Source organism: Artemia franciscana, chromosome 1, assembly GCF_032884065.1.
Source record: "Artemia franciscana chromosome 1, ASM3288406v1, whole genome shotgun sequence".
NCBI classification, from domain to species: domain Eukaryota; kingdom Metazoa; phylum Arthropoda; class Branchiopoda; order Anostraca; family Artemiidae; genus Artemia; species Artemia franciscana.
In genome coordinates, this window is record NC_088863.1 from 38,373,342 (window position 1) to 38,398,435 (window position 25,094).

General features: G+C 33.9%; 1 protein-coding gene and 1 long non-coding RNA gene across 6 annotated transcripts in view; one reads left to right on the top strand and one right to left on the bottom strand.

The window, feature by feature from the left end:
• The window catches only part of LOC136029254 (zinc finger protein 567-like), a 69,136-nt gene extending 44,355 nt beyond the window's left edge, over window positions 1–24,781 (top strand). For 4 of the 5 annotated variants that reach the window (XM_065707508.1, XM_065707501.1, XM_065707493.1 and 1 more), the window contains exons 6-7: window positions 7,551–7,743; window positions 23,332–24,781. In XM_065707508.1, coding sequence (XP_065563580.1) covers window positions 7,551–7,743; window positions 23,332–23,422 — 284 coding nt within the window. In that variant the 3' untranslated portion in view covers window positions 23,423–24,781. Of the gene's footprint in view, window positions 1–7,550; window positions 7,744–9,060; window positions 9,957–23,331 lie in introns of those variants that run through there. The other variant, XM_065707517.1, reaches the window with a different exon arrangement.
• On the bottom strand, window positions 15,484–16,391 carry LOC136029250 (uncharacterized). The gene is made up of 2 exons (XR_010618002.1): window positions 16,335–16,391; window positions 15,484–16,156 (listed from the first exon to the last, which is right to left on the bottom strand). It is a non-coding gene; the product is annotated as an uncharacterized LOC136029250 (long non-coding RNA).
• Window positions 24,782–25,094: the final 313 nt, after the last annotated feature.

Sequence of the window (25,094 nt, forward strand, 5' to 3'; positions counted from 1 at the left end):
TATATATACATATATATATATTTTTTTTTTGAAAAAAGCTCCATGTTTTTTATTTTGAAAATTGACACTTAGGTTTTCTGGCCTGAAAAAAAAAAGATCTAGATCTTTGCTATTAACCATTGTAAACTTCGAAAGTTAAGCTCTGTCAAGTGTCCATTTCCTAGATGATTATATTAATATTATAAATTCTGAATATTTGCAGTAATTCCTCTAAGTGAACAGATTAAAATAGGTGAGTTCCTGGCAAATGTTTCGATGATTATTTCCTTTTTTCAGTGAATATAAGCCATCGTTTTAGATTACTCAAGTCAGTTCTTATTCTGTTTCTGTCCTTGTCTTATGTAAATTTACTGTATTATATATGTAAATAAACATTTTTATACTCGACACATAAACCTTATGAAAGTTAGAGATGCTTGACATCCTCTACCAGTCGAACCCCAGATTTTAGGCCAACGCTCTTATAAGACTCAAAAGAACGTCACAGAGAAAATCACACTTTACAGAGAGAAGTAGAAGACTTTACACCATTAAGCCTATTAACCTAAGGAATTAATAGACATTAGCATTAGTTAGTATAAAGTCATCCTAGTGCAAACTGGCTCTGGCAAGGATTGGAATTGGAGTGAGAGAATTTTTTGTGATCTTGTTGATTCAGTATCTTATTTGTTTGTTATCATGAGTTTGTCAGGAGCTTAAAATCGGAAATTGGCAGCCTTGAAGAAGGAGAAAGAGGTTAGAAAATCAGTCTTCTCTTAATAAATTGATTAAGAAACAGAAACCGTCACCGTCTGAACCGGTTCAGCAAGTAAGTGCAAGTTTGTGTTTCTGTTCTTTTGGGTGTCAGTTTTCTGTGCCACTCACAGTTTCGCGGACTAAAGGAACTGAATTTACGTGGAAAAGGATTTTCCGTGTTTTTTTTTTTGTCATTTTATATGCAACACGGCTCGCAAACTCATCTCTTCTTCCATTTAGGTTCAAAGAGTCGAGTTCGAGTATCCTGTACTAAAAAGAAGCACAGAACACCGCATTGAGTAGTACACCATATGAAGAGTTATAAAACTATGTCAAGTAAATATTTTTCATATCTTGGTCGCCGTTCATTAGTCAGATTATTCCTTGTTCTAGTCGGAGAAAATCCTTCGCTACTAGTTTAGACCACAAGCCAGCCAACTTAGGCAAATTTGCATCTCAATTCATCGATTTATGTAACTAACTGCGTGAAACTAGGACTAGAGCCGAGTTCGAGTTGTTGTAGTCACGACACACGTTTCGCCACTTGGGCCAACATTCTGAATCTATTTAGCGGTCAGATTATCAATCCACCACTTAGACATATCCGAAAAGAATTGCTTCCGCAACATCTTCAGTTTCTGAATTATGAATATCAAGCAATAAGAGTCGAGAAGAAATCTTCGAGTCTCACTAGAACGCAACTGCAAGAAGGCAAATAAGCCTTTAACGTGGGCAGGACGTGACTGAAGCTACAATAAATCCACGAAAACGGATTTAAAAAAGGGTAGGCTAAACTAGTAGGGGTGTTACACTGATTAAAAGTCAAACTAATGTGTACACTTTCTTTCAGGTGTGTAATTCAGCATTTTAACAAACCATCACCGACGTTTCGTCTTCTTCGAATGAAGTGACGGTCCCTCAGATCGAGCAAGTAGGAAACTAGATACCCCGAGGAACCACTACGCCTGTCTCAGGTCTGTCGGAGCCTCAGCTTCGGCGACATACACCTCAAGATGAAGCGCATCTCGGTCCAGCGGCCCTACGGACATTTCTTTGTCCCCTCTCGATCCACCATCCCAACCGAAACTAGTACAATACCCTGCCCAAGTGACCGCAAACGGCAAGCCGAAACGGTCATACAATGCTTCATATTGTGGAAAGCACCCGTGTCTGGAGTACTCCGCCCAGGATGATTCTTTTCACTGCTTCTGCTGCAGACACTTTGGCAACACCTCTACTCTTCCCGGGCAGAGGTATGGGTCTAGGCCTTTCATAGACGCCGGCGTGAGAAGATGGGAAGACATCTCTAAAATCCTCGAACAGCATACTAGGAGTGACCGCCACAAAGACAGTGCAGTTTCATGGACAAATTTCAAAGCCAGACAAACCAAGTAGATGCAACCAATCGCGTCTGTTTTAATGACGACAGAGACAATGAAATCAAGGAGAACAGAGAGCACATAAAATCCTCATTAAAAGTAACAGCTCTATTGGGGCGACTCGGCACTGCCTTTATGGGGCAAACAAGGGAAATTCCGTCGAGACGTGCAATCTCCTCGGAGAGTACTCTCCTACGCTCTTCACTAAGCTACAGAGACGGTATGGTCACTATACATCCCACGAATACCAGAATGATCTTATTTCAGTGATCGGTTCCAGGCTTAAGCGCACGATAGTGCAGGAATTAAAAAGCGCCGAACACTTTGCCGTTCTGGTCGACGAAACGAAGGACAACTCGAAGAAAGTGCAGCTTGACATTCTTCTTAGATACTTCGACGAAGGAAAAGTAAAAGAAAGACCGATCGGATGCTATCACATGAAGAGCCTGGATGTTGAAAGTCTAGAAAATTTCATTCATGACACAGTGACAAGAATTGGACTCGATTGGAACTACTGTGTCGCGCAGTGCTATGACGGAGCAAGTGTAATTGAGCGGACCATTCTCCGGTGTTCAAGCTCGTTTGAGAACGAAAGCGCCGAAGCGAGGGAGCTGACGGCGAAGCACGGGCAGAGGCAGCTGGGCTCCAGAAGAAGATGGAATCGTTCCTTGTTATCTTGCAATTGCACTACATAGAAGCAATTATGTGAGCGACGAACTCGCTGTCTCAGCAGCTCCAAACCTTCAACTTGGTTATTTCTCAATCGCACACCCTGATTCGGGCCACAAAGGGAACTCACTGACCTGCGTTCAGACGCTTCATTCCTATCACTTTTCGAGAAGGCTAAAGAGTTTGCGACAGAACTCGAAATCGAAGTACCTGTTGTGAATGAACCCGCGACTAGACTCTCCTCTGTTGGTCAGAAAGGACGACCTCAAAGAACTCAAAAGATCACCAAGCATCTGAAACAATTTATGACAACTTTGACGCTAGGAAAGAATTTCATCGAATTTGGGGATTGGACTACTACTTTGGCAGATGAAATGAAACGAGAACACTTCGAGTCTTTTGACCGTCTACTAGCCGAATTTGACAGAAGGTTCACAGATAACTTGCCAGTGCTGAGCACACTCGAAGCTCGACCAAGTTTATGGACACAGAGCTGCTCAAGCGTTTCTCTGCTCTTTATGGCGAGCTGTATATCGACGACATTCTTCTCGAATCTCAAGCTGGTATTGCCAAGCGTTTCTTGCTCGATAAGGAGAAAAGGCCGGAAAACTTTCTAGACATTGTCGACCATCTTCAGGCATTACCAGTGGCTTACTCAGAAGTAATTAAAGTACTTCGTATTGCTGCTACACCTCCTGTGACAGCAGCAAGCAATGAGCGTTTGTTTTCTAGCCTAGAAATAGTGAAAAACTACCTGCGGTCTACAAGAGGAGATGACCGTCTCAGTCACCTACTTTTGATGTTTGCAGAGAAGGATTTCGTAAAAAAAAACTTCGACTACGACCAGCTTGTTGACAATTCCGCAAAGAGGAAACCTCGGCGGTTCCCCTTGTTACCTTGAGTTTCGTAATATTTTTTTTCTCTTTTTATATCTTTCCTTTTGGTAAATATATTTGATCTGAAAGATTCTGCTGAAGGAAAACCGAGATTTTGGTTACAACCCTCAGCATAACAATTAAGATTACTTTCACCGACGTATTGTTTACTTAAATGAGAAAGTTTCTCGCTGAGGAAGGCCAGCTTGTAGTCTGGTTGAATTTTCCACTTTCAGTTTAATCACTTAACCTCGTTGATTATAATCTTTGTTGTTATAATTAATCTTAGAGGTCACTGTGGCTTAGTTCTACTTTCGGTTACAGTACATTTCCAAGCAACACACGGGTGTTGAAAATGCGTTTTTACTTATAATATTCGATCGGTGGGCTGCCAATACCTGCATTTTTACTCTCCGCAGTATATTCTCCAAAACTTTACGAATACAAACTATGTTTTCCTAGAATGTTGAGGCTATGCACACCAGCTAACCAAATGACGTGTCATTACTCAAAGGTTGGATTTCAATATCTGAAAATCCTTTTCAGATGAGTATTTGTGAAACAGGCTTCTGTGATAGAGTTCTATTAAATAAGTGTCTGAACCTTGTTCTGAGGCGTGTTTGGCTTTCATCTCACATATCTTTCACCAGTGAAAGATTTCTGGGGATAGATCCAAAGGCTATTAAAGAAATAAAAATTATTTCTGTTTCAGAAAAATTGTTTATTAAAATCCTCGCCTACTAAATGGACGAAATTTTAAGCGAAATGAAAATTAAAAATATCTACAAACAAATTACTATTACTATTGATTTGTTCTTACTATTAATTTATTACTATTAGTTTTAAAGGTGAAGTGGTTGATATCTTTGCACCAAAATGATTTGATTCTACAGCAGCTGATTTTGAAAAAAAAATATAAAAAATATAGATATATAAAATATAGATATATAAATATATAAAAATATATAAATATAAAAAATATAAAGGTATGATTTTAAAAGGTTATTGAAAGAAAAAGTAAAGATAATAAAAATTATTTATAATATGATATTAACACAATATATCAAACAACCATTTAAATATTAGATTATATCAAGTAGTATGTAAAATATAATAGTATATAATGTAAAATGTTGAATATAAGTAAAATATGTATCAAATTCATACTGCACAAGACCTTCTTTGATGTCAAAAGTTATGAGGGAAAATGTTAAAATGTTACAGATTTTCATTTAAAATGGTGTAAACTTGATTGAAAAGGGGGTAAATTTAATTGATTTAATGAATTACTTTACTACTAGATTATGCCGATCATTTAAGCATCCTAGATGAAAGTGTGAGGAAAGTGAATGAACTTTTAGAGGTTTTTCAGGTTCAGAGTGCTAGAATGGATTTGAAAATTAATTTCAAGAAGACTTAAGTCACTAAGGCTAGGAATAAGTGAAGATGAAAAGGTGACGTTGGGTAACGAAAAGATTGATCATATGTAACAGTGGTAATGAGGTTATATAGGTTATTGGAAGTATATTCACGTTTTCAGGGAGGATCTTTCCATGGAGGAATGTTTCATGGGAGAAGGGAATTTTCCATGAAGGAGGTGCCAGATATCCCAGCATTATTAAAAACTGATCAGAAAGAACATAAATTAAAACTTAATACGAACAGAACTTATTACATATATGAGGGGGATCGCCCCCTCGTCACTGCCTCGCTCTTTACGCTAAAGTTTTTTTTTAGGTACTTTCGAAAGAGCTATTTATTCTATTAAAGGGCCTTTGGGATTCAGGGGTCATTCTTACAGAATTGGAACAAAATTCCGACATTAGCGTAAAGAGCGAGGTATTGACGGTGGGGGTGAACCCCTTCACATAGGTCTTAGTTTCTGGTCGTTTTAAGTTTTAATGTTGCTCCTTACTTCCAGTTGAATTTTTTTTTTATTTATTCATAGTGTACAAATCCAGATTACAAATCCTATAAAATGTATGACTCGGTGAAGTATTAACGGGAGGAAAGAATTGAAGAATTTCTCAGTTCAATCGAAATTGCTGATTTGGCAACTCAGGACTTAAAACCAAAGAATGACGTGATGATTAAGCTAATGCGTAGTTGGAGTATTAAATACTAGCTGTTGAGGCGGCGCTTCGCGCCACCCCAACACCTAGTTGGTGGGGGTGCTTCGCGCCCCCCCCAAGCCCCCCCCCGCGCGCGTAAGTCGTTACGCGCCATATTAGTTACGCGCCATATTAGTTACGCGCCATTGTAGTTGTGTCCCTATGTCCCACCTGTGAATATAGATAGATATGTATATATATATATATATATATATATATATATATATATATATATATATATATATATATATATATATATGTGTTTTTAACTACTTAAAACTTGCGAATATACAACATTCTTTGCTGTCCCATTGTCTGTGCATATAAATAGATTGTCAGGTTTACCGACTCTTGAACATGCAACATATAATGATCCATGGGAAAACAATCCGTATTCAGATCTATACCTCATGATTCTAATGATTGCCCTTGAGCTTTGTTGATGGTGATTGCTAATCGACCATTCCCTGAGTCGCCGTCGTCATTTATATATCCCCCTGTGCCCCCGGCGTCCCCTTTGTAGTTGTGTCCCTGTGTCCCGGTCGTCATTTATATTCTCTGTGTCCCGGTCGTCATTTGTGTCCCGGTTTCCCAGTCTGTGATTTCTCTTTGAGTGTCCCGGGCGTCATTTATATTCCTTGTGTCCCAGTGTCCCGGTCGTCATTTGTGTCTTGGTGTCCCGGTCTGTATATACATTCGTTTTTGAATTGGTCTTTTTTTTAGTTTTTTACCCTTTTTAGTTTTTTTAGTTATACCTCATGATTCTAATGATTGCCCTTGAGCTTTGTTGATGGTGATTGCTAATCGAACATTTCCTGTGTCCCCGTCGTCATTTATATATCCCCCTGTGCCCCCCGGCGTCCCCGTTGTAGTTGTGTCCCTGTGTCCCGGTCGTCATTTATATTCCCTGTGTCCCGGTCGTCATTTGTATCCCGATGTCCCGGTCTGTATATACATTCGTTTTTTTAGTTTTGTTTTTCTCCTTTATTTTTCATTTTTTTCCTTTTTTATTTTTTTTTCTTTTTTAGTTTTTTTAGTTTTTTAGCTTTTTCGGTTTTTTTTTCTTTTTAGTCTTTTTGTAGTTTTTACCGTTTTTTAGTTTTTTTAGTTTTTTTTTTTACTTATGTCCTGGTCTTCATTTACACTCCCTGTTTCCCGGTCGTCATTTGTGTCCCGGTGCTTTGTTAATGGTGATTGCTAATCGAACATTCCTTGTGTCCCGGTCGCTTTCTCTTTGAGTGTCGTCATTTATATTCCCAATGTGCCGGTGTCCCGGTCGTCATTTGTGTCCCGATGTCCGGGTCTGTAATTTCGTCAGTCGAAAACATGACGTCAGTCGACACACAAACATGACGTCACCCGACAGACCCACACACACACAGACAACTTATTTTTATTTATATAGATATACAAACATGCCGCTTGCCGAGTGCCTTGGTCCTGGTAAGGCTGGGGCTCCGGCATCTTTATATATAAATTCACAATTGCCCATTTAAAGGGAGCGGATTCATTTCATAAGTAATGTAAAATTAGGGTTATAGTTGGAAAGTTATGTCTTAAAGTTATATTGCAAGAAAATACGAATTTACTGTGTTTGTAAGTTGAGGACCAAGTGTCAAGTTCATTGTTTTCGCAGATCTTTAGTCAAACTTTTGAATTCTATTAAATTCTGTAGAACTTCTAGAATTTAATATGTAGACTGTTTTTGGTATGCTTAATGTTTGCATGGCATAAATTCTGTTTTCCATAGTCTGAGCTTTGATATTCGCTTTTTTTTACAGAAAAAGAACTTTATCAATGTGAAAACTGCGGGAAAGAGCTTTCCAGTAGTGAATGTGTAATGTGTAATGATTGTTTTTTATTAAATTCAAAAGTTGAGGACTCCAGTCGATCGAAAAGATCCACCAAATCAAAGAGGACTCATCATGTACGCCCTGAAATCGAAAAGTCGAAATCTGGTTTAAGCTCGTACAGGTAAGACAAACTAGATTTACTGTTGTAGAAATACACCTTTTATTCAAGTTAAAAGTGTGTATCTTCGTCTCTACCCATGCCAAACGATCTCAACATATACTGTTATTTCTAAAAATATAGAATGCACAAGCTAGGGCTACTTCGCTTTTCCTGAAAATGTAAGACCTAATATTTATCGACGTATCAGGTGGCGAGAACAATTTGATTTTTCTGTCTATCACCGAGATATTACAGAAATTTTTAACAAATAATTATGAAGCTACGTCAATCTGTGTTACTCTGTTACGTTAATATTAATAATACTGGACTTTAAAGCCTACTTAAACCTCTGAAAATCCACCGGATAAGTATTCTTGAATAATTCCCCTTGGTTTAATTTACTTGTCGTTAAAGCATCTTGCAGATTTGAGCCTTTTTGTGGGAAGGATGAAGAAGGGGCCTACGTCTTTTTAAGAATTTCCCAGAATTACTGCAGACTGAACCAGTGCATATCGAGCCAAACTCAAGCTGTAGTATTTTGCAGCATCCCTATGGAACGACTCGGGGCATAAAAATAGATAAGCCTGGCTCAATGCCAAATCAAATTTAATCTGACTTGGTGGGAAAAAGCTAAATTCTGAACCTCCGCATAAACAACGAAGTCTAAGCTGTAGAACTCAGTAACATTACTGCAGACTAACTCACTAGAAAAGAAAAGGTAAGCTCAACCTTGGGAATTTCACAATATTACTGTGGATTGACTGCCACGGGCTAAAAGAACATTTTTATCTATAATTATTGATACATGTTGAGTTAGAAATTTTAAAAGTTCGAAAAATAAGAAGAAACCTTTCATGTTTCTATGTTTAGGAAATAATCGTTGACGTATTCAATGTTTTACTGTTTTTATTGCAATTTTACTCTTCTCCTGAAATTTGAAACGCTGTTTAAGTCTTGGTTTTCATATAAAGGTTTCATTTTTTTCGGTCCAATAGACTTGTTTTTACAGACTAGTGTTTATAATTTTTAATATGTTAACTATGTTTTTTACTTGAGTTAACAATCTTGTTTGTTCGGACTTAGAGAAAATTATTAAGTCATAGTCCGAGAGTCAGGACGACAGCTTACCACAGTGTTCAAAGGTGTTTGATTGTAAGTAGGGCTCTGTATGCAGTCGATATTACCCTGCGCTACACTAATTTAGCTTTAAATTTAGCAAAAAAGTCAACTAATAAAGCTCAAGAGGCTCAAGTTTTTATAATTAGATATTTGTTGTCATTTTGTATTCGTTTGTATAACCAGAAAAATGACTACAAGCTGCAAAGTTTTATTTTATAGGCTCTTCATCTAGATAGGCTAAACCAAAAATACCGGACAGTAACCTGTGGAACTGGCTCTGCCAACCAGCTTTGACGGAAGTTCATATGGCAATGAGCGATGTCAGTCGTTTATAAATAAATATATTGTTAAATATAAATTCTGTTCCATATAAATGTATTAAAGAATGGCTAAAGAGAAATTCTCTATTTGTGTAATCAACCTGAACATTGTTTAAATGTGCTTATGATTCTACCACGTCTTTTAAAATTGCAAGAAAATGTCGCAAAAATATACCGAGAATGAAATGGCTAGTCTGAATCAGGTCTTTATTTGCTCTAAATGATGCTTATCTCTACAAATTAATATGAAATTATCTGTTGTAATTTTAAATGAATTGAATAAACTAAGCGTTGAGCTCATAACCCAAAATATCATTGGAGACAATGTTCAAATAAAGCAAAAATGAATTCTAAAAAACAACATAGCGGTGAATTGCCAAAACTCCTAGCTACAGTTATGGGTCATCAGACCTTGTTTTTTGGGGATTATAGGCTTTAAGGTTTAATATTCAATTAATTGTTTCGATTTTGGCAAAGACAAATTTTTAATTGTAAGAAGATCGTGGACGGAAAAATGTTTAATTGTAAAATGACCGAAGAACCTACAATGGCAACAGCCGAGGAAGCTGCTCAAAAGACAAATTTTTAATTGTAAAAATGACTGAAGAACCTACAATGGCAACAGCCGAGGAAGCTGCTCAAAGAGTCTATGCCAAAAAACTTGCGACTGATGGAGAAAGTAAGAAAAGAAAGCGTGCCGAGGAATCATAAGAACAGCAAGAAAACAGGCTTGCGGCTGATAGAGAAAGTAAGAACAGAAAGCGTGCAAAGGAATCACAATATATATGTATATATATATGTATATGAATATAGATACATATATATATATATATATATATATATGTATTTTTTATACATATATATTTTTATATATGTATTTTTATTTATAGATACACAGAGAGTTGTGTCCCTGTGTACCACCTATGAATATAGATAGATTTATATATGTGTCTTGTATTACGCAAAACTTGCGAATATACATTCTTGGCTTTCCCATTGTCAGTGCATATACAAAGCCTTATGTACTAATAATGGCGTCATATGCAAACGCTCTTTTTACAAACAAACAAACATGCATACACACAAGTCGGTTTTATATAGATAGATAGATAGATAGATACAATACAAATTAACTGCGTAAAACTTGCGAATATACAACCTTTTTTCGCTGTCCAATTGTCGCTGCATATAAATAGATTGTCAGGTTTACCGACCCTTGAACATGCAACGTACAATTGTCCATGGGAAAAACAATCAGTATTAAGATCTTTACCACATTTTTCTAATGATTGACCTTGAGCTTTGTTGATGGTGATTGCAAATGCTAATCGAATTGGGAATTGCAATCTTTTAAATTGAAAAGGCAGATTCGTTGGAATCATGGGAATGCGAGGAATAAGAACAGCCTCATCCTCAAAAGGCCCTTTCAAGATTGTGGCCTCTATTACGTTTTCCATTGTTTTTTTACGGCAAGTTGCGTGCCCTTGCAAAGCTTTGGTGGGTTGATATTTCTTAACAGTATTATTGGTACGCCTATTTTTAGATGTAGCACGCGTGGTGGAAACCCTGAAAGATCCACGGAATTTAAAAATTCAGATGGATAATTAACCGCTTCATTTGGTTCCAAAACTGTGTCGACTGACTTGTAAAGGACTGCCTGGTCTCGAATCTCGGTCAAAACAATATTGTTGATTTCGTTGACGTCTATATTTTTGGGTGCAAGAATCGCTCTTTCACTTAGCCGTTTATTATTTTTATAATTGTTTAGAATATTCGGAAATCGTCGCTAAATTACAGACGTTACTAAATTACAGAATTCAGCAGGTAGTTGTATACGTCCTGAAATTGAGTCTACTGGGACCTTTCCGTTTCCAATTACCAGCAATTGATCTGAAAATGTTTGACCAGAGTCATCGTTTTGCAATCGGACACGCATATTTGTAGTTAATTCTAATGTTTTTACGTGTGCCCATAAATTAGAATTTTTCAGGCAAGCATTCATCTCGTCTGCAGGGGTTGATCTAGGTATTATAGGTAATGTTTGCCTAAAATCTCCCGCAAGCAATATTAATATGCTGCCAAAGGGTTTTGAATTTTCTCGCAAATCTTTCAAACATTGATCCAGAGCCTCGAGCGATTTTTTGTGTGCCATTGTGCACTCGTCCCAAATAATAAGTTTGCATTGCTGCAATACTTTATCCATCACAAATGATTTGGAAATATTGCACGTGGGAGTTTCTGTAGAATGCAAATTCAGAGGCAATTTCAAAGCGGAATGAGCAGTTCTTCCACCAGGCAGCAACGTTGCGGCTGTTCCGGACGACGCAATTGCCAACGCTATATCATTTTTTGATCGAATTGATGCCAGAATCAGTTTTATCACAAAAGTTTTATCAGTACCTCCTGGCGCATCCAAAAAGAAAATTTCATTAACGTTGTTATCGACACAATGCATTATCGTATCATAAATTTCTTTTTGTTCCGACGTTAACTTGGAAATGTTATTTTGTACATACGGCAATAGATCACTCGTACTGTAACTTTGTTCACGATCCAATTCTACACATGTCGAAACAGCAGCGGTACGATTAGGTAAAGGCATTCCCAAATCCTGAAGAGGTTTGTTTGCCATACATACGCACGAATCTTCTATAATAACTAAAGTGTAGTTATAAATTTCTGATGTAAAATCAAAAGTCATATCTGACGTCTCTAACCGTTTTCGATGGAGTATATCTTCGGACATTTTTGATTTATATTTTTCCCATAACTCTGTAGGAGCTGATGGAGAGCAGGTTGTTAGTATGATGCCATACAATGCACGAATCTGACTTGGAGTTGACGTTTCGCACGCGTCATTGATGCAGTTATCCCAGTGTTGGTCATTCTCCAATAAATTCAGAGCTTGGCATGCACTACGGTAAGTTTCAGGTATAGTACCGTTTACAGTTCTCAAATACTCAAAGGACGTCGGACCGGGTACATTCACCAAAAGCAGGTGTAGAAAGAAGCATTCATGTTGATTGGGGTGAACGGTGTAGAGTCTTCCTATCGTGGTATCTTTGAAGATTTTAGGTTGGCCGTCGACTGACTTACCCTGTTTTCGACGTTCAAATACTTTATTTTTAGTATTCCACGTGTAATACGAAGGCACTTCAGTATACCGCAGTTTTTTTGCAAAAGAATCATTTTTGCATAGCGAAAAGAAAGCAGTTAACTTTGTATCCGGTGGATTCAGGGCTCTTTGTTGCACGTTGGATTCCAAAAAATAAACACGTTGACCATTCTGTAAATTTACCGCTAAGTGAACAACAGCTGGACTACGTTCATCAATCGGAAATGAAAGAATTCGCCAAACAGCTTAATTACTGCTTATGTATCTTCCAGCCTGATATTGTGCGATTTCGTCGATATCTTTAATTTCAGACTGCAAGCCAAAAACTGCTATGTCACTGTCTTTGTTGAGGTATTTACATATGTATTTGATTGCCTTTACGGAGTTACAGTATTCAACGTTTATGTGTGCATTAAATGTTTTTGATAATAATGGGGAATATGGAACAACCCACTGGTTATCTTTTTCGATGGTAGTACCGTTACGCTTCTTTATTATTGCTGTTTTACCGCCATCTTCAGTAGATTTTCTTCTATATTGTGGGTAACCATCATTGCCAGTAATTGTGTTGGATACTAAAAGTCGAGGATATTGCTTTGTGCACCTTCCTTTGGCCATGCAAGGTGAATATTCGTTCAGTGCACCGCAAGGTCCATGTATCATATTTTTTACAACAATATCATATAACCCCTTATCGACATTTTCATCAGGTATTTCAGCGGAAATCACATCATCAATTTCGTTAGAAGTAAGTTTATTATGTAGCCAGATTAGTATATGTGTGTGTGGTAAACCTCGTTTTTGCCATTCTACTGAGTACATCCATTTTCGCACTGACCCAAACACTTCAAGTTTTACTATGTAGTTTATCAGTGATTTCAACTTTTGCCGGAAAACACGGGCCGTAATGTCATGTCTATGAACCGCCGATTGTCCTTGAAGTAGAAGCTGCTGTATCTCGTCCCAAGATTGATTACATGTAAATGTAATAAATAAATCAGGACGACCATAGAGACGAACATACGCAATAGCATCTTGAGCATATTCATGCATATGACGGGGACTGCCAGCATATGACGAAGGTAAAATCGTTAATCTTCCAACGTTTGTGGTATTACCGTCATTTACAACTGCATCTCGCAAATGAATGTATTGTTCAGAGCGGAGCTTGGTCTGATTCAGACGGATATATAGCAAACGTTCTGATTCAATTTTTGCATACATATCAACGACGTATTGGTGAAACAATTGACGGCATTTTAAAATATAATTGTCTTCATCCTGCCGAATCATTAGTCTATAGGAATAATAATGCATTGCTTATTCCCATTGTTTCACCATTAAATTTCAAGGCCTTGCAGTAAGGATAAATTTTAGACATGGTCTCGATTTGAACACATCTACTATAATCATCGACTGGGCTGTACCTGAATGCCATGCGATAATTTTCACTTTGCTCTTGTGATTCCTCGGCACGCTTTCTTTTAGCATTATCTCTTGAAGCCGCAAGCCTATTTTCACGTTGCTCTTGTGATTCCTCGACACGCCTTCTTTTCTTACTTTCTCTTTTAGCAGCAAGTCTGGTTTCGCGTTGCTCTGGTAGTTCCTCGACACGCCTTCGTTGACGTAAATTGCACATTCCGAATCTAGCATTATCTCTTGAAGCCGCAAGCCTATTTTCACGTTGCTCTTGTGATTCCTCGACACGCCTTCTTTTCTTACTTTCTCTTTCAGCAGCAAGTCTGGTTTCGCGTTGCTCTGGTAGTTCCTCGACACGCCTTCGTTGACGTAAATTGCACATTCCTAATCTGCCCCTTTCTCTTTGAACCGCAAGCCTGGTTTTGGTTTTTGTTAACATTCTATAACATTGACTGTTGGAGAAATCTCCACGTTCCAAGCTTGCTAAAGCTCAAAAATTTATAATAAACTTCAAATTTTAAGTATCTCTTTTAAGGTTTTCAAATTACATTAATCTATTGTCAAAATATTTCGAAATATTCATGCAATTCCCAGTTTTTACATTTAAACCCTCAACACAAAAATACATACAACTTATTTATATATATATATATATATATAGAAGATATAATCTTGCGTAACAGACAAAGTGTAACAGACATAACACATAAAAACTTATATATATATATATATATATATATATATATATATATATATATATATATACTATGTATATATATATATATATATATATACTAGCTGTTGGGGTGGCGCTTCGCGCCACCCCAACACCTAGTTGGTGGGGGCGCTTCGCGCCCCCCCCAAGCCCCCCCGCGCGCGTAAGTCGTTACGCGCCATAATAGTTACGCGCCATTGTAGTTGTGTCCCTATGTCCCACCTGTGAATATAGATAGATATATATATATATATGGTTTTAACTACGTAAAACTTGCGAATATACAACATTCTTTGCTGTCCCATTGTCTTTGCATATAAATAGATTGTCAGGTTTACCGACTCTTGAACATGCAACATATAATGGTCCATGGGAAAACAATCTGTATTCAGATCTATACCTCATGATTCTAATGATTGCCCTTGAGCTTTGTTGATGGTGATTGCTAATCGACCATTCCCTGTCCCGGTGTCCCGGTCGTCATTTACATCCCCCTGTTTCCCCCGGTGTCCCCGTTGTAGTTGTGTCCCTGTGTCCCGGTCGTCATTTATATTCCCTGTGTCCCGGGTCCCGGTCGTCATTTGTATCCCGGTGTCCCGGTCTGTATATACATTCGTTTTTTAGTTTTGTTTTTCTCCTTTATTTTTTTCCTTTTTTTTTCTTTTTTAGCTTATTTAGATTTTTAGATTTTTTAGTTTTTTTATTAGTTTTTAGTTTTTTTTTCTTTTTAGTTTTTTTTGTCCCGGTCGTCATTTATATCCCCCTGTTTCCCCCGGTGTCCCCGTTGTAGTTGTGTCCCTGTGTCCCGGTCGTCATTTATATTCCCTGTGTCCCGGTCGTCATTTGTATTTTTTTCCTTTTTTTTTCTTTTTTAGCTTATTTAGATTTTTAGATTTTTTAGTTTTTTTATTAGTTTTTAGTTTTTTTTTCTTTTTAGTTTTTTTGTCCCGGTCGTCATTTATATCCCCCTGTTTCCCCCGGGTCGTCATTTATACTCCCTGTGTCCCGGTGCTTTGTTGATTGCTAATCGAACATTCCTTTTGTCCTGGTCGCTTTCTCTTTGAGTGTCGTCATTTATTTTTTTCTTTTTTAGTTCTTTTAGTTTTTACCTTTTTTATTTTTTTTTTGTTTTTAGTTTTTTTAGTTTTTTACCTTTTTTTAGTTTTTTTAGTTTTTTTTAGTTTTTTAGCTTTTTTATTTTTTTTATTAGTTTTTAGTTTTTTTGTAGTTTTTGCCTTTTTTTTAGTTTTTTTAGTTTTTTAGCTTTTTTATTAGTTTTTAGTTTTTTTTTGTAGTTTTTGCCTTTTTTTAGTTTTTTTAGTTTTTTAGCTTTTTTATTTTTTTTATTAGTTTTTAGTTTTTTTTGTAGTTTTTGCCTTTTTTTCTCTTTGAGTGTCGTCATTTATTAGTTTTTTCCTTTTTTTTTTAGTTTTTTATTGGTTTTTACCTTTATTTTAGCTTATTTTTCAGTTTTTTCCTTTTTTTTAGTTTTTTTTATTTTTTATTTTTTTTAGTTTTTTACCTTTTTTTAGTTTTTTTAGTTTTTTAGCTTTTTTACTTTTTTTATTAGTTTTTAGTTTTTTTTGTAGTTTTTGCCTTTTTTAGTTTTTTCAGTTTTTTTTTAGTTTTTTATTGGTTTTTACCTTTATAGTTTTTTTAGTTTTTTAGCTTTTTTATTTTTTTTATTAGTTTTTAGTTTTTTTTGTAGTTTTTGCTTTTTTTTAGTTTTTTCAGTTTTGACGTCACCTGATCCAGTTTTTTCAGGTGACGTCACCTGACACATCCATCCATCCATCCATCCACAGACAACTTATTTTTATATATATAGATATATATATATATATATATCTATATATATAAAAATAAGTTGTCTGTCTGTGGATGTGTGGATGGATGTGTGGATGGATGTGTCAGGTGACGTCACCTGAAAAAACTGGATTAGGTGACGTCAAAACTGAAAAAACTAAAAAAAGGCAAAAACTACAAAAAAAACTAAAAACTAATAAAAAAAATAAAAAAGCTAAAAAACTAAAAAAACTATAAAGGTAAAAACCAATAAAAAACTAAAAAAAAAACTGAAAAAACTAAAAAAAGGCAAAAACTACAAAAAAAAACTAAAAACTAATAAAAAAAGTAAAAAAGCTAAAAAACTAAAAAAACTAAAAAAACTAAAAAAAGGTAAAAAACTAAAAAAAATAAAAAATAAAAAAAAACTAAAAAAAAGGAAAAAACTGAAAAATAAGCTAAAATAAAGGTAAAAACCAATAAAAAACTAAAAAAAAAAGGAAAAAACTAATAAATGACGACACTCAAAGAGAAAGCGACCAGGACAAAAAACTAAAAAAAAAGGCAAAAACTACAAAAAAACTAAAAACTAATAAAAAAAATAAAAAAGCTAAAAAACTAAAAAAACTAAAAAAAGGTAAAAAACTAAAAAAACTAAAAACTAAAAAAAAACTAAAAAAGGTAAAAACTAAAAGAACTAAAAAAGAAAAAAATAAATGACGACACTCAAAGAGAAAGCGACCAGGACAAAAGGAATGTTCGATTAGCAATCAACAAAGCACCGGGACACAGGGAGTATAAATGACGACCAGGACACAAGTAAAAAAAAAAATTAACAAAACTAAAAAGAAGGTAAAAACTACAAAAAAACTAAAAAGAAAAAAAAACTAAAAACTAATAAAAAAACTAAAAAATCTAAAAATCTAAATAAACTAAAAAAGAAAAAAAAAGGAAAAAAATAAAGGAGAAAAACAAAACTAAAAAACGAATGTATATACAGACCGGTACACCGGGATACAAATGACGACCGGGACACAGGGAATATAAATAACGACCGGGACACAGGGACACAACTACAACGGGGACACCGGGGGAAACAGGGGGATATAAATGACGACCGGGACAAAAAAACTAAAAAGAAATAAAAACTAAAAACTAATAAAAAAAACTAAAAAATCTAAAAATCTAAATAAGCTAAAAAAGAAAAAAAAAGGAAAAAAATAAAGGAGAAAAACAAAACTAAAAAACGAATGTATATACAGACCGGGACACCGGGATACAAATGATGACCGGGACCCGGGACACAGGGAATATAAATGACGACCGGGACACAGGGACACAACTACAACGGGGACACCGGGGGAAACAGGGGGATAACCTGACAATCTATTTATATGCAAAGACAATGGGACAGCAAAGAATGTTGTATATTCGCAAGTTTTACGTAGTTAAAACCATATATATATATATATATCTATATTCACAGGTGGGACATAGGGACACAACTACAATGGCGCGTAACTATTATGGCGCGTAACGACTTACGCGCGCGGGGGGGCTTGGGGGGGGCGCGAAGCGCCCCCACCAACTAGGTGTTGGGGTGGCGCGAAGCGCCACCCCAACAGCTAGTATATATATATATATATATATATATATACTATATATATATATATATATATATATATATATATATATATATATATATATATATATATATATGTATATATATGATCTATATATATATAAAAATAAGTTATATGTGTGTTATGTCTGTCTGTCTGTCTGTCTGTCCGCATATGACGTCTGAATTATTTATCATGTACCAATTCAAAAACGAATGTATTCAAGCCCGAAGTAGCTGAGTTGATAGCGCGTTATGTTCCAGGTTCTAGGTCCGAGAGGTTGCTGGCTCGAACCTTGGCTAGGTAAAAACTACAAAAAAAAACTAAAAAGAAAAAACTAAAAAAACTAAAAAAAAACAAAAAAAAGGGAAACACTACAAAAAAACTAAAAAGAAAAAAAAATTAAAAACTAATAAAAAAAGCTAAAAAACTAAAAAACTAAAAAACTAAAAAAGAAAAAAAATAAATTAAGGAAAAAAACTGAAAAATAAAGTAGAAAAACATAAAAATAAGCTGTATGTGGGTTATGTCTGTCTGTCTGTCTCTCCGCATATGACGTCTAAATTATGAATTATTTCATCATATACCAATTCAAAAACGAATGTATTCAAGCCCGAAGTAGCTGAGTTGGTAGCGCGTTATGTTCCAGGTTCTAGGTCTGAGAGGTTGCAGGTTCGAACCTTGACTAGGTAAAAACTACAAAAAAACTAAAACTAAAAAAAACTAAAAAAAATTGTACACTACAAAAAAAAACTAAAAAGAAAAAAAAGCTAAAAAACTAAAAAAGGAAAAAAAATAAAAAAGGAAAAAAACTGAAAAATAAAGGAGAAAAACAAAACTAAGAAACATAAAAACAAAAATAAAAAAACTAAAAAGGAAAAAACTACAAAAAAACTAAAAAGAAAAAATAAAAAAACTAAAAAAACTAAAAAAAAGGTAAAAACAAAAAAAAACTAAAAAGAAAAAAAGGGAAAAACACAAAAGTTATTTCATCATATACCAATTCAAAAACGAAAGTATATACTGACCGGGACACCGGGACACAAATGACGACAGGGACATAGGGAATATCCCGGGACACAGAGAATATAAATGACGACCGCCACACTCAAAGAGAAATTACTGACTGGGACACCGGGACACAAATGACGACCGGGACACAGGGACACAACTACAACGGGGACGCCGGTGGGCACAGGGGGATATATAAATGACGACGGGGACACAGGGAATGTTCGATTAGCAATCGCCATCAACAAAGCTCAAGGGCAATCATTAGAATAATGAGGTATAGATCTGAATATAGATTGTTTTTCTCATGGACAATTATATGTTGCATGTTCAAGAGTAGTAATCTGACAATCTATATGCACATACAATGGGACAGCCAAGAATGTTGTATATTTGCAAGTTTTACTTGCAAGTTATATATATATATATATATATATATATATATATATATATATATATATATATATATATATATATATATATATATATATATATATATATATATATATATATATATATATATATATATATATATATATATACTTATACTACTGGTATAAGTTACTACTACTGGTTTAGTTACTTACTACTGGTTTAGTACCATCGTCATTCTATATTGGCATAGTTACGCCTATTCCTAAGAGCGGGAAAAAAGACTTGTCATCTTGTAGTTCCTAGAGGCCAATTACTAGGGGTTCTATGATTGGGAAAGTGTTTGAGTTGTGTTTGAAGGATCTTCTTGAAATTCTTGACACTGGTTCTAATAAAGTTGGTTTCAAGAGAGGTTTGGGATGTGACCATGCCCATGCATCTTTCAGCAAAGCTATTGAAGAAGCGAGAATCTCTGGTCAACCGCTATACACCCTCTTGATTGATATCAAAGGGGCCTTTGATAACATTTCTCATGCATCCACTCTGCTCACTTTAATCCATGCTGGATTGCCCCTAGCTTTCATACGAGTCCTTCGCTCTTGGCATTCTGGTTTAAAGATCCGTATCTGTCCGAGTTCGTCTTCATCTCAGTCCAAATGAATTCAAGTGGGTAGAGGAATTAGACAAGGAGGAATTATTTCTCCTTATATATTCAATTCTTGTTTAGCTACTGCCCTTAATTCTCTTTCCTGCTCGTTTGTTTCATTATCTCGAAATCTGTCTTACATTGCATATGCTGATGACATTATCCTTCTAAGCCGGTCCAAGTCTAGTCTTGTTTCTAATTTTAATATTTTAATTAATTGTTTAAAAGGTTTGGGCCTTTCTATCAGTTTTGAAAAATGTCAATTTTTTGTTGTAAATTGTTTAGAGGATAATGTCAGGGCGACTCTCGATTGCGGCAATGGTGTTATTTTTCAGTCGTCGCCAATAGTCACTTATTTGGGATTACCTTATGCTGCTTCGAAAAGAGATTTCAAACCAGTCCTGGTTCAGCATGTTCAGATGAAACTACGCAAGGCATTTGGTCTTTTAATTCGTTTTCGGGGTCTTTACCGTCGGGACGTCCTTGGTCGTATGTATAGCGCTGTTGCTCTGCCTCACGTATTCCTCCCGTCCCTCCTCTTCCGAAATTTCAGACCTTCTGATCTTTCGCCCATTAAAGTTGCTTATTTTAAATTTTGTAAATTTTTACTTGGTTTCCCCCTTTCTTTTAGTAGCACTGAGATTGTTTTAAAGCTTAATGTGAAAGATCCTGTAGTCTGTATAAAGAAAAAATATAAAACATTTGAAGATAGGGCGAAAATTAGCCTTTTAGGCCACAATTTATTTCCGTTTTTTAGTAACAGTTCTGGCTCTTCATGATTTATAGGCTAATCTATTTAGCAAGTGTTTTTTTTTTTTTTTTTTTTTTTTTTTTTTTTTTTTTTTTTTTTTTTTTTTTTTTTTAAGTGTTGGATCAATATTTGATAAGTTTTGATTGTAAGTGTTATCAGTTGTTTTTTTTCTTTATATTATATTGTAGCGTACTCCTCATTTTTTGAGGGAAATAAAGAAAATAAATAAATAAATATATACATATATATATATATATATATACATACATATATATATATATATATATATATATATATATATATATATATATATATATATATATATATATATATACATATATATACATATATATATATATATATATATATATATATATATATATATATATATATATATATATATATATATATATATATATATATATATATATATATATATATATATATATATATATATATATATATATATATATATATATATATATATATATATATTCACAGGTGGGACACAGGGACACAACTACAATGGCGCGTAACTAATATGGCGCGTAACGACTTACGCGCGCGTGGGGGCTTGGGGGGATGCGCGAGGCGCCCCCACCAACTAGGTGTTGGGGTGGCGCGAAGCACCACCCCAACAGCTAGTATATATATATATATATATATATATATATATATATATATATATATATATATATATATATATATATATATATAATATATATATATATATATGTATATATATATATATATATAAATATATATATATGTATATATATATATATATATATGTATATATATATATATATATATATATATATATATATATATATATATATATATATATATATATATATATATATATATATATATATATATATATATATATATATATATATATATATATATATATATATATATATATATATATATATATATATATATATATATATATATATATATATATATATATATATATATATATATATATATATATATATATATATATGTATATATATATATATAGGCTTGAAAATTAATGTTAAGAAGACTAAGTCACTAAGGCTAGGAATAAATGAAGATGAACAGATGACATTAGGTAACGAAAAGATTGATCAGGTTAGGAGCCTCAGTTACCTTGGTAGTATTATTAGTAAAGATGGTGGGAGCATTTAAGATGTTAAAAGTAGAATAGCTAAGGCCCAGGGTGTTTTTTCACAGTTAAAAAAAGTTTGGAAGAATAGAAAGATAAGTCTACAAACCAAGATTAGAATATTGGAAGCTACAGTGATGACAGTGGTCAAATATGGCTCCGAAGCATGGGCAATCCGAAAAGCAGATGAAAATTTACTAGATGTTTTCCAGAGAAATTGCCTACGGATTGTTCTGGGTACCCGGCTGACTGACCGTATTTCAAACAGTAGGTTTTACGAAAAGTGTGATTTAATCCCGCTTTCTGGGGCTATAATGAAAGAAACGTTGAGATGGTTAGGCCACGTTCTACGGATGAAGGATGACAGATTACCGAAGACTGTCCTTTTTGGCCAACCGTCTGGGGCTACACGGAAAGCAGGTCGTCCTTGTCTGGGTTGGAAGGATGTCATAAATAAAGATTTAAAGGAAATGGGAACTTCCTGGGAGCGTGTAAAGAGGGAGGCTTTAAATAGATTAGGCTGGAGGAGGAGCGTGCTTAGCTGTGTTGGCATCAGGCGGCTTGGTGCTGCAGTGAGTTATTAGTAGTAGTAGTAGTAGTAGTAGTAGTAGATCCAGCTCAGTAGTAACTGAAACTCTAAAAAATATGATTTTGATTCCAATTATGTGGGAGGATCTTTCCATGGAGGAATTTTTCATTGGGGAAAGGAATTTTCCATAAAGAGATGCCGGATTTCCCAGCATAATTTAAAACACGAAAAGAAATTAAATAAAAAGTTTCTTCATCTGAAAGTAAGGAGCAACATTAAACCTTATAGCGAATAGAAATTATTACGTATATGAGGGGGTGTGCACCCTCATCAGTACCTTGCTCTTGACGAAAATTTTTTTTAGTACTTTCAAAAGAGCTATTTATTCTAATTAAACGGCCTTTGTGATTCAGGGGTCATTCTTAAAGAATTGGAATACAATTTGAACTTTAGGGTAAAGAGTGGGTATTGACAAGGGGGTGATATATATATAAATATATATATATATATATATATATATATATATATATATATATATATATATATATATACAATATATATATATATATATATATATATATATATATATATATATATATATATATATATATATATATATATATATATATATATATATATATATATATATATATATATATATATATATATATATATATATATATAATATATATATATATATATATATATATTAATATATATATATATATATATATATATATATATATATATATATATATGTATATATATATATATATATATATATATATATATATATATTATATATATATATATATATATATATATATATATATATATATATATATATATATTTATATTTATATATTTACATAATTATATATATTTATAGTTGATTTCAGTTGGTTATTTTCTCTAAAACTAAGCATTCACTTATGGTTTTTGAAATGACTTGTTTATTTTGAATATTTAAACGCTTCAAGTGTTCAATCTTTTCGTTTTGGTTTAACTAAAATTATTTTGCCATAATTTTTTTTTTTTTTTTTTTTTTGCAGTGGAGCTTACGTTTGTCACATTTGTGGACATGAATATATTGACAAGAAACTTTTTGAAGTTCACATCAAGTATCATAATGACGAGCATTAGAACAAATCTCAGCTAAATTACTGTAAGAAGAAATTATAAACTGAGATTAGTCAGTATTGATATTAGAATAGCATACGAAAATGTAATAATTGGGCATATTACGTTGATATTGTATCTCCTAGCAATGTTAAATTAACCCATCACAATGTAATTTAGTTTTGAACTAACTAATTTCATTGTATTAATTAAGCTTCTAACTCAAGTTAGCATTAGACACAACAATCTTAATTCCATTCTTCACAAAGTTTACGAGAATCCTCCCTATAATTTTAGCGCGTTTATCAAGTTTTAAAGAACAGAGTTCAAAAGCTTTATTTGATGACATTGGGTATAACGGGTTTAAGTTTGTGTGGTTTAATAGTTAAATCTCTAAAAATCAGGTCAATATTCATGGTGAAGGAGATTAGTTTAGATTTCAGTGTAATTGCAGTTGGAAGTACTTTCAAAACTAAACCATTTTAAAGTAAAATGTTATGGGAAGCTGCGCAAGAAACCTAAACATACATCTGGAATTATATGCTTCTGTATCAGGATAGTACTTTTATTTGAATATATTTTTCTGTTTTAAAAGTATGTATGGTAATAAAACTCTGATTTCTGCAAAACCGGTGATAATTTCTGCAGTGGTCTGTCTCTAGTGTTTAGTTCTATGACCAAAACTGTTTTTTTTTTTTGTAATCTTGCTAGTTTCTTTTCCTTTTCACTTCGTTTTTGTTTTCTTTTTTTGCAATGGAAAAGCTTGGGTTTACGTATATATTTTTTTAACACGACATAAAGCAACGAGAACTATTCTTCTATGTGGGTAGATACATTAGTTTGTAGTAATAAGCTATAACTTTGGAAATTAAACATGATGATGTATGTATTGCAAAAATGTATTTCTTATACTTACAGAAAACAGAGTTTTTCATACGATTCTTCGAGTCTATTTCAAATCTTTTCAAAACCTTGTTGTCAAAAGAAAGATGCGTTATCTCGTATTGCTTAATCATTCGTGTTGTCATTGAAACAGTACAATACATCCTGCGACATCCCTCGCATCTGGTTTACTGTGATAACAACTGAGTTAACGACATTTTTACCTTGTAATCAGTATTCCACTGATTTTTATGAAATTTATGGGTTCTTTGGACTTAGAATTTCTTGGGAATTTAGAATTATTTTGGGGCACTAAGAATTTTTTGGTATATTTCCGAGTATTTCAAGAATGGTGCGTTATCTGTTATTGCTTAATCACTCTGGTTTTCGAAAATTTCATGGCATGTTTCCAATAATTTCAAGAATGACACGTTATCTGGTATTACGTAATTATTCATTTTGTCAGTGCAACAATACAATAAATTTTGTGACAGCCTTCAATTCTGGTCTTTTAAGTAACAACTGAGTCAACAACTTTTTTAGCTTTAAAGCATTTTTTTATTGATTTTATTAAATTGACGGGTTTCTTGTGACTTTTTTTTATTAAGAATACTTTGGGGACTTAGAATTATTTTGGGACACCGATAATTTCTCGGCATATCTCCGATAATTTCAAGAATTATGCGTTATTTGGCATTAGATAATCATGCATGTCGTCAGTGAAACAATACAGTACATCCTGTGACAGCCCTCGTATCTGGCCTTTTGAGATAACAACTGAGTCAACTACATATTTTAGCTTCTAAGCAGTTTG